At 46.6% G+C, this 11,425-nt stretch overlaps 1 protein-coding gene across 4 annotated transcripts in view; it reads left to right on the forward strand.

Moving 5' to 3' along the window:
• DPY19L4 (dpy-19 like 4) overlaps positions 1 to 11,425 on the forward strand; it is a 132,741-nt gene that overhangs the window by 69,237 nt on the left and 52,079 nt on the right. For all 4 annotated transcript variants that reach the window (XM_063924126.1, XM_063924128.1, XM_063924125.1 and 1 more), the window contains one exon: positions 11,005 to 11,103. In XM_063924126.1, the coding sequence (XP_063780196.1) occupies positions 11,005 to 11,103 (99 nt within the window). The remainder of the gene's footprint in view (positions 1 to 11,004; positions 11,104 to 11,425) is intronic.

Consider the following 11,425-nt stretch of genomic DNA (forward strand, 5'->3'; position numbering starts at 1 on the left):
TCCTATCACAGCACCAGACAGTAGCGAGGGAAGCGGCAGGGGGACCCGGCGCGCGGGGGAAATGTAAAAGTTTAAAATAAACTAGTTAGGAGGGCTGCCTAATATAAGGGAGCTGGAGCGCTGACTGAGGCGCTAGGGGAACATTAATGAAGTTTACAAAAATATTCAGTGGCGGTCATCTTTAAGATACAAGAGGCGCCAAGATGCTGTTCAGGGGAAACTATACGCCCCCTAGAGTGGAGCCATAAGTCCTGACCAGTTAGAACAGGGGGAGGTGTTTTAGTGTAGAGTATACTCCCTCTGCTGGTTGCTTGTAGATCTCTGATGCAGAGGATTTTCCATGTGTTATTAAACATAGTAGATGTACGCTTTATATTTTCAAAAGGACATCTAATACAAAGATCCTGTGAAAATAAAGGGAACGCCTGGATATCAACCCCGACCTCAGAACTGAATCACAGTGAGGCGTTGCGAGGGTTGCAGAAGGCTGTTGTTTAGAAGAATATATTTATTTTAATTTTTTTTTTGTATTTTTTATCAGTGAATCCAGTGTACATTTGTTCCCGTCATCAGCTACGGTATTCCGTTGTTTATTATAAAGAATGTATTCTGTGGGGGTGCATTTTCATCATCACATGCACAAGCCAAGAATACTAGGACTTATTACCAGCACGTTAACTCCAGTGTACATCTACTTATATATTTATATACGCATAATGCCTCCAACAGACGCTGCTGACAGGTCTGCGGAGGAGGGAGCATCAGATATGGTCACCCAATTAACTTCTATCTGTGTCAACAGGTGGTGGTCTGGTGGTGTTGGTAGAAGGAGTATTTATATTAATTATATATTTTTCTCTTTCATCCATCTGGGGGACGCTGCGCCATTACTTGTGGGTTAGAGGTGTGTGGTTGTGGAGTTTGGCACAGAACTATTAAAACCTGACTCCTCCCCCCTCTAACCCCTCCCATCTCCTTCCTGCCTAGCCAGTACCCCAGTTTTAGTTTTGTGCCTGTGGAGTACAGACACAGTTTTTTCTTTCTCCTTAGATTTTTTTCCTTTCTTATTTTTCTATACCTAGTCCCTGTCTACAGGTGACAGGTATAAATGGAACAAGGATGCTGTCAGAAAGGGCCACCATACCTTGGTCACTGGGGCCTTTTTATTCACTAAAACGACAGATCAAAAAGGTACTGGACAGCCACAATCTGTCACTGACAGTATTGGGCTGTCCCTAACTGCTTTTATTATTATTTTATTATTATTATTATTATTTTATTTAATATTTATTTATTTGATTTATTTTATTGATTATTAATATTTCACCCCCCCCGACCCCCTCTCCCCCGGCGCAAGCCCGCCAGCGGGAGCTATGCCGGAGACCTGTATCCCTACACCCGCAGTAGTGTCTGAGGGGCTGTGGGGACGGACGGGGATCCCGGAGAAGCCGCCGCGTAAGTCGCTATACTTAGCAACGCGCGGCAGCCCGAACTTCCGGTTGATCGCGTAGTAACAGGAGTGCAGGGACGGCTTCCCGCCCTGCTCTGCCCGCGCGCGCGTCACTTTGCCTGACGCCATCTTCCGGAGGGGACGCTGTGCAGTACAGGAGAGCCTCTCAGGGGGAGACTTTATTTACAAAACCGCAAGTATAGAGGGGCTATTCATAGGGGGAGATTACAATCAAGCTAATGGGCTAAGGCTGTTTATTACTTGGCAAAGAGAGCCAGCATACTGGGTTACAGTCCCAGAGATCTCTTCAAGCTATAAATTTCCTATTGAAAGGTCACTAGTCACAATTGTATGCTACTTTCTTTAGTACATTCAGAATAGAGAAAATGACTAGTAAACCGGACAAACCTTCAAAGGGAAAAACGGCCTCAGTGGTTTAATTTTCCTGCTCTCAGTGTGGCTCAAAGCTAGCAAAAGGTAGTACTGACGCGGGTACTCTATGTACAGCATGTTCTGGTGCAATTTCAGATTTGCGTCAGTCTAGAGAGACTGAATCTGCTCGGACTCAGGTGGAGCCCTTGTGGGCCCAGAATATGGGCAGGAGTATCACTGATTTAACTCAGTCCTTAAATAAGTTTGTAAATGCGGCCAGCAGTTCGACTGCTACTAAGCGATCGCAGCCGTTACCAGCTATAGCGTTTCCAGGTAAGGAGGCGGACACTCTGTCATCTCCTTTGGAGGAGGGGGAGGTAGATCCTGAATGGGAAGTTAGATTGCTAATAGAAGCCATTCGTCAGACTCTTAATATTCCGGACGCGGCGGTGGAGGAGACTCCTTCCCCCTTCTTCAAACGACAGAAGAGACAGGTTACTGCCTTCCCTTCTTATTCTCACTTTGCAGATATTTTAAAAGAACCCTGGCTTAAGCCGGATTCTCGTTTTCAGGCGCCTAAAAAGTTAAAGTTTCTATATCCCTTTACGGAGGAAGATACTAAATTTTGGGAGACGGACCCAAAGGTAGACGCTCCTATTTCACATCTGGCAAAAGCTACGGTGATTCCGTCGGTACAGTCTGTGACCTTAAAAGACACTACCGATAGGAAGATAGAAGCATTACTAAAATCTATGTTTTCTTTATCAGGTGTTTCCCTCCGTCCAGTACTGGCGAGTGCCTGGGTACTTAAGGCCGTGGATGAATGGCTTGCACAGGTGGTATCGGGAATGCAGTCGGACGATCCGTCAGAAGCCATCCAATTAGCAGAGCAGATTTCGGAGGCCCTCACTTATGTGGGTGAGACCTGGTTGGATTCAGTTGCGCTACAGTCTCGGGTTTCAGCCTTGACAGTATCCGCAAGACGCTCTTTGTGGCTTAGAGTTTGGAATGCTGATTCTGACTCAAAGCAAACCTTGACGGCAGTGCCTTTTGAAGGTGAGTTTCTTTTTGGATCAGAGTTAAAGAAGATTATTTCAGACACTACTGGAGGAAAGAGCCCTTTCCTTCCATCTGCACCTCACAAACCAAAACCTACAAGGTTTCGGTCCTTTCGTACACAGGGCAGAGGTAGTTTCCAATCCTTTCGTGCTTCCTACAGATTTCCAAGACGGGGGTCTTTCAGAGGAAGAGGATCCCAGGCTATTCGCAGGCCGGCCAGTAAGCCTGCCGACAAACCTGAGCCATGACGCCTCAGGTCTCCTGGAGGGATCAAAGAAGGTTGGGGCCCGGTTACTTCAGTTCAAGGATGTGTGGCTCCTATCGAAACCGGATCGGTGGATAATGGGAGTCATATCCAGAGGATATATGTTGGATTTCGAAGAAACAGTCCCAACCCGACTATTTATAACACCTCTCCCAGACGATCCCTCCAGACGTCAAGCTCTCCTTCAGGCAATAACAACCCTCTTACAAAATGGAGTAATCATTCCGGTTCCCTCTCATCAGAGGGGTCGGGGTTTTTACTCAGGTCTTTTTCTCGTAGACAAGCCGGATGGTTCGTTTCGAACCATTCTGAATCTGAAGGCTCTCAACCCGTATCCCTTAACCCAAAAATTCAAGAACATAAAAGACGCTTACTTACATGTCCCGATTTGGGTAGGACATCAATCTCTACTGAGATTTGCAGTGGGCCCGGAGCACTTTCAGTTTCAGGCTCTTCCCTTTGGTCTCTCTACGGCTCCCTGGGTTTTTTACAAAGGTCATAGGTCATGTAGTCGCAGTTCTCCGTTGTCAAGGGGTCAACATCACTCCATATTTGGACGACCTGTTGGTCAAGGCACCATCAGCGGAGATTCTCACTCAGAACCTGCATCTCACGATGGAGACGCTACAATCGTTCGGGTGGATAATCAACTTTCCAAAGTCATCTCTACTTCCTTCTCAGACAATGATTTTTCTAGGACTTCTATTCGACACCAACAGCCAGAAGGTGTTTCTTCCGGCGGACAAGATTCAGGGACTACAGTCCAGAATCCGAACCCTGTTACACTTACCAGTAGTGTCGGTCCTCAGATGTATGCAGGTGTTGGGCAAGATGGTATCCTCTTTCGAGGCAGTTCCATATGCCAGATTTCATGCCCGACCTCTCCAGACTCAGATTCTCAACTGTTGGACTCGGACAGAACCGCGTCTCGAATTACAGTTGATCCGCTTGTCGGTAAAGACTCGTCAGTCTCTTCAATGGTGGCTTCACAGTCGGAATTTGAAAAAGGGTACACCTTTCACGATCTGGTCTTGGATGATGGTCACCACGGATGCAAACCTCAGTGGTTGGGGGGGCAGTGTTCCAGACTCATCACTTCCAGGGACGCTGGAGCAATCAGGAGTCAAAATTGCAAATCAACATTCTGGAACTAAGGGCGATTCGGTATGCACTCCTTCACATTCAAACCATGGTACAGGGTCAACCAGTTCGTGTGCAGTCCGACAATGCCACCGCAGTGGCTTACATCAACAAACAGGGAGGAACTCGCAGCTGGTCCGCAATGAGAGAAGTCGCTCAGATCCTCACGTGGGCGGAACGTTGGGTTCCGGTGATCTCCGCGATCCACATTCCAGGAGGGAAGCAGACTTTTTGAGTCATCACACGATTCATCTGGGAGAATGGGAACTTCATCAGGAGGTGTTCCTCTCTCTAGTGGACCGATGGAGAATGCCAGACATAGACCTGATGGCGTCTCGCCTCAACGCAGAACTTCCTCACTACGGCGCAAGGACTCAGGATCCACAGGCATTCCTGATCGATGCTCTAACTGCTCCATGGCAGTTTCAACTGGGATATGTGTTTCCGCCAATTCCACTGATCCCGCGTCTACTTCAACGCATTCGGCGACAGGGTCTCGCAGTGATTCTAGTGGCTCCAGATTGGCCGCGTCGACAGTGGTACGCTCTACTGCGCAAGTATGGTCGTCAGACTCCTTTCGCCTACCTCTGCGACCAGATCTTCTTATTCAAGGACCTTGTCGCCACCCAGATTTACATAGGATGGCTTTGACGGCTTGGCTCTTGAATCCAAGATTTTGAAGGCAAAAGGTCTTTCTCGATCGGTTGTTCAGATGATGATTCGGGCAAGGAAACCGGTGACCTCTGGCATTTACCATAGGATATGGCGTATTTACATTGCAGGGTGCGAAAAACAGAGACTAACTCCGCATTTGTTTAGGCTACCTCGCCTACTCTCTTTCCTTCAGGAGGGTCTCGACAAGGGCCTAAAGCTTTCTTCACTAAAAGGTCAGGTTTCAGCTTTATCGGTTCTTTTTCAGAAGAAACTAGCAAATATTCCAGAGGTTCAAACATTCCTGCAGGGAGTACTTCGGATTCAACCACCTTTTGTCCCTCCGGTTCCTCCCTGGGATTTAAACTTGGTCCTTACGACTCTTCAGACCTCTCCATTTGAACCCTTAGAATCGGTTGAACTCCGTTATCTGACACAGAAAGTTGTTTTTCTGTTGGCTATTGCCTCAGCTAGACGAGTATCTGAGTTGGCGGCTCTTTCTTGCAGACCCCCCTTGTTAGTGTTTCATGAGAACCGGGTGGTTCTACGGACTAAGCCTTCTTTCCTTCCAAAGGTTGTTTCAAAATTCCATTTAAATCAGGACATTGTCCTTCCGGCCTTTACTCCGACATCTTCTCCTGGGGAGGACTCTCATTTAGCTCTCCTGGATGTGGTTCGAGCTTTACGTGTCTATTTGTCTCGCACCGAGTCATTCCGGCGTACGGATAACTTGCTGGTTTTGATTGATGCTCCGAAACGAGGTTGGCCGGCCTCCAAAAATACTGTGGCCCGTTGGATAACTTCGGCCATAAGACAGGCTTACGTGTCTGCTAATGTTTCGGTTCCTGACTCAATTAGGGCTCATTCTACTAGAGCTGTTGGAGCCTCTTGGGGCTGTTCGCGGTGGTGCATCTGTTAAGCAACTGTGCAGGGCGGCATCCTGGTCGTCAGTTCATACTTTCACACATACTTTCACCGTTTTCATACTTTTGGTTTGGAGACTGCCGCTGTTGGGCGTCGTATATTAAAGACGGCTATGCCGTCCCTGTCTCCCTCCTCTTATTAGCTTGCTTTGGGAAATCCCACAAGTAATGGCGCAGCGTCCCCCAGATGGATGAAAGAGAAAAGGTGATTTTTGTTACTTACCGTAAAATCTCTTTCTCTGATTCCATCTGGGGGACGCTGCGATCCCTCCCAGATGTTTGTCTAGTTTAACCAGTTAATTTTCTTTGATCTATCTCCTTTGGCTTGGCTAAACGTTAACTGAGGTACTGGCTAGGCAGGAAGGAGATGGGAGGGGTTAGAGGGGGGAGGAGTCAGGTTTTAATAGTTCTGTGCCAAACTCCACAACCACACACCTCTAACCCACAAGTAATGGCGCAGCGTCCCCCAGATGGAATCAGAGAAAGAGATTTTACGGTAAGTAACAAAAATCACCTTTCTTCTAGAAAGAAAGATTTCCAGCTATTTGAAAATACTCTTCAGAGCTCCAAATATGTCTACGGCCTTTTTCCTTCTATGCTAATAGGTGAAAGTCCGGCTGAGTGGTATGTACATATTTATCTAAGGTAAATGGTTGCTCAAATAAATGGGCACTAAGGTCAACAACCCTGGGGTGTGCGACTGTTCGAGAACGGGCACACTACCAGGGGACAGTGTCTGTCAAGGTTCGGAAGGCATAACCTGACATATATTTCAACAATTGAGTATGGGCTGCAAACCCATCCGAAATAGGGAGAAATTCATAGTTAAAATTTCTCCATCCACAAGAGTATAACATAATGGCCTTAAACGGAAATGTGATCCCTGATGCTGACTCTCGAAACGGTGGCGAACCGTTAGAGGCGTAACTACCTAGAAGTGATCATTACATACTTCCAAATTCCCAAATGAAAATTTTGACTAACGGGGCATAGCCGAGAGTTAACCACATGTTTTATCAGGCTGCTGTGGAAGTTAGCTTCCAGATCTCAACTATATCTCTCAATGTTTTCTGTGACAACAGAATCTCGGATCCCACAGAGGCTCACCCCTGCCTAGTCTGTTAAAGAACATTCTTACTTATTACAGTCCCACTGCAAAACAGGGGTCACATGTAGGTTGGAATTGACAGGGAAGTCCAAACCTCTAGTGACAAGACCATCTCAAACGGACATGGGCGGTTCTTGTGTCATTAAAGAGCCGTTACCGGGTTGGAGGGCTATTTCCCTGGGAGGAACAGCCTCCTTGGTCCAATAAATTTAAAGATGGTAATCAATTTGAAGTGTTTGACCCAGTTTCTACCGGCCTAAAGATTCAAGAGGCATCAATCCGACCGGTCACTGCAGGCCTAGACCCGGGGAAGTTCATAGTGTCTTGGGACATAAGGGATACATTCCTTCATAACCCGATTTGGACTCCTCATCGAGCATACTTTGAATTCATACTGGTCAAAGATCAGTACCAGTTGGGACCTTACCATTCCGTATATCATCAGCCACGAGAATTTTATACAAAGATAAGGGTCACCAGTTTGAGACTGTTAAGGGTCACGATCATGCCTTATATTAATGATCTGCTGATCTAGGCCACCTTCCAGGAACAGCTGATCGAAGAGAACAACTCCTCAAATTCTCACGCATCTTCTGCCTACCTGGTATTATAGAACTAGACCAATAGGCAGTAGCCGTTACTCTGGTCCATTATCCAACTAGTTTGGTTCTCAGTCTCGTACCGGGGGAGTCTCGGGTAACAGACTATTCCCAATAGCCACTAATCGGGTCTCTACACAGACTTACCGTGGACCTCCTAAGTGGGGTAAGGGTTGGAAAGGTCTAGAGAGACCGGGTCCGAGACTTGAGAATTTTAGATCAACAGGGTTTCTCTCCCTATATTGAATATAGATGTTGACAATGCCTAAGCTGTCATTCCGTTCTAAGGCGTAGACATTACTGACGACAATTCGGAAATTGATACGCATAGCCCTACTCTTCAGGAGAAATGGGGTTCTTTTCGAATCCTTTTTCGTCCTGCCCACAGACGGTCACACTCAACATGGGTGAATTGTGATTCCAGAAATCCAACCTAATGCCAATTCAAGGGATTCCATTTCCAGGTCTCCTCTTCGACACTGTACAATTGAGGATAGTCCTACTAGAGACATACAGAGGCTGGTGACTCAGGTACTACAGGCACAGACTGTTTCTCTACACCTCGGTGTACATCTATTCGGCATTTGGAATTGGGGGATCCTCACAACGGATGCCAGTCTCAGAGGTTGGAGTGCCGTCCTCGAGGAAAGACGGACGTCACGATAGAACAGTATACCAATAAACATTCTCGAGCGGAGTGTAGTTACAATACAACTTCTCTTAGCCGAAGACCTAGTAATGGGCCAACACGTGATGATGCAGTTGGAGAATATCGCTAGGACATTATGCATAGACCGTCAAGTAGGGGCAAGATAACATTAAAAGTTCGTCCTTTTCGGTGTAGTTCATTCCAAGACTGGAAAACTGAGAAGCAAATTATCTCAGTCGCCAGGACATGCATACGGGAATGGAGATGGTGGTAAGGAGATGGGGCCGACCTCAAGTAGACCTGATGGCTTTTTAAAAAAAAAGAAATAAAAAAAAAAAGAGATTCAGCTGTCTAGGTAGTGGCAAGCACGAGCGATACAGCAGCGAACGGAGTGGACGCATTGACACTTCCTTGGTCTTACAGAAGTGTTTCATTTTACCGCCGTTTCCTCTCATACCCTGGGTACTAAAGAAGGCAAAACGGAACAGTGTGTGGGCAATTCTCATTGCACCAGCCTGGTCCCACAGAAATAGGCACTCGGACTTGAGTGGGCTCGTTGCGAAAGATCCCTAGTGGCCACTTTTCAGAGAGACTGCCTGTGATCACAGGGGCAGTTCCGCCTCCCAGACCTGAACAGGTTTTGTTTGACTGCGTGGCTACTCAGACCAGGATCGTGAGAAGGAGAGGGATACCATAGGCGGCTATTCATACAATGAAAGCGGCTAGAAAGCCGGTCACGGCCATGCACTACTAAAGAATATGGAAGAAAACATGGACTAGTGTCTGGAACGGAGGTTGGATTCCAGGAGCTTCCACCTGTCTAGGTTTTTACGTTTTCTCCAGGCCGTTTTACATAGAAGCCTAAGTGTAGTCTCCTTGAAGGTACAGATTTCGTCTCTCTCCATCCTCTGTCAGCAGCGCTTAGCATCCTTACAGGCAGTTCAGACTTTCTTACGGGAAGTTCTGAGGATACAACCTCCTTTTCCGTCCTCCCACAGAGTCTTGGGACCTAAAGTTGATGTTGAAATATTTAAATTCAACTACCTTTGAGCCTTTAGAGAGAGCAGGATTGAAATATATCTCCAGGAAAGTCACGCTGGTCCTTACCTTAGTTTCGACCTGATGGGTCTCTGATTGGGGAGTCTTATTGTGTAAGAGTCCTTTTTTTTTTTCTAATTTTCCAGGAAAGTAGGGCAGTCCTCCGTACGGAGGCAGAGATTCTCCCAAGTGTATTTTCTGGGTTTCACGTAAACCAGCCAATTATAGTTCAGTCTTTTCAAGGATATAGAGATGGTGTCTTTGGACGTTGTCAGCACTTTACGGATATACGTGCAGGGTACGTCGTTCTACAGAGAGTAGGACCATTTGTTCATTGTGATAGTCCAAAGAAGGGTTGGCCAGCAGCTAAACAAGGTCTGGCGGTTTTGGGGTCTCACGTTAACTAGCCAGTTGTGGTCCCATCTTTCCAGGGTTTCACTGATGGGGACGTGTCCTTGGATGGTGTCCGAGCTTTACGAGTATGCGTACAAGTTACGTCGTCCTTCAGAAAGTCGGACCATTTGTTTGCAAGAGAAGGGTTGGCCAACATCTAAGCAGTCTTTGTCTAGGTGGATTAGCCTTGCCATTCGGCAAGCTTATCTTTCCTGTGGTAAACAGGTTCTGGTTCAGACGGGTGCTCATACCACCCGATCAGTGGGTGCCTCATGGGCGGCTGGCAGAGGTGCTTACACTACTCAACTTTGCAGGGCGGCGACGTGGTCTTCAGCCCACATGTTCGCGTAACTTTACAAGTTTAATACCTTTTGCGTCTGGAGACTCTAAGTTCGGACGTTTGGTTTTGCAGGCCACCGACAGCACTCCCTCCCTGGGGGATAACTTTGGGACGTCCCCTATTGTATAAGACTGTTCCAGTGTCCCCTAGTGGATGAAAGAGAAAAGAGGATTTTGGTACTTACCAATAAATCCATTTCTCTGAATCCTCTAGGGGACACTGGACGCCCGCCTCGGTGCTGTCAACCTGCTGTGTTCAAAGTTCTTGTTAGAACAGGTCATGCAAACAGCGTTCGTTTTTGGTGAAGAGTTCTTGGATGCTGTTCGATCTGTTGTACGGGTCGGTTCCTCGCTAGGTGCTATAGTATCATGTCCTATTCTCTCAGTCAAATTTTTCAAACTGAGGGAGGAGGGCTGTGAAGGGGGAGGAGCCGGCTGTGCAGACAATGCTAATTTTAGATTGTGCCACACCTCCGGTTGCAAGGTTCACACCCCTATTGTATAAGACTGTTCCAGTGTCCCCTAGAGGATTCAGAGAAATGGATTTATCGGTAAGTACCAAAATCCTCTTTTTGTCACATTGGGCTCGATTCAATTCATCACGTATTGAATATCGCAGGGAGTTAGCTCCCGGTGCTATTCAATTCAGCGTGCTGTCATGTCGGAGCATGCCCATACTCATGGACTAAACAGGGTGTTAAGGCGTGAGAATGGGCATTCTCCATCTATAAAAGTGGCCACCGCGATGCTGTTTTGGCCTTGCTGCTTCACAAAACAGCATTGTGGACCTAAGTTTTGTCTGATTTCTGCTCGCACCCCCTGAGGGGTGCAAGAAGAAATTCTTTAGTTGGGGATGACAGCGAAGTGAATTGAATAGCTTCGGGGGCTCCGGGCAGGCGCTATTCAATCCACGCTGAATTGAATTAAGCCCATTGATTGCTAAATAATCCTTATGTAGAAGAATAACCTTTTTTTTTTTTTTTGTTTATCCATTAACGTCCACTTCCTGTTTTCTCAGATCAGTGTGAAAAGGGGCACGTTCAGGGCAAAACTTATGAAGATAATGTATTTTTATTTGGCATTTACAATAGCTGCATCGCTGCACTTTTTAATCAGAGTAAGTGGTTTTTCCTTGTAAATGATTGCCGCTTTAAAATTACAGGCACCTCGCAGAATATTACATATTGCCCCTAGTGTTTTTATTGTGTATTACATGTATTCACTTTCCTGGTGAGTTTATGACTCGACACCAACACACAGCAACCTCGTTTCATCCTTGTGTCACATGAAAATGTATAAGTCGCAGTGTGGTTGACAGCAGATTTTTAAAGGAAATGTTAACGGGTAGTGGGCACAGACATGTATTATGCCGTACCTTGTAGAAAGAATATGTTTATGTTACAGGTTAAGTTAAATACGCTGATGCGGAATGGTATCTA

This window comes from Pseudophryne corroboree, chromosome 5 (genome assembly GCF_028390025.1).
Source record: "Pseudophryne corroboree isolate aPseCor3 chromosome 5, aPseCor3.hap2, whole genome shotgun sequence".
NCBI lineage: Eukaryota > Metazoa > Chordata > Amphibia > Anura > Myobatrachidae > Pseudophryne > Pseudophryne corroboree.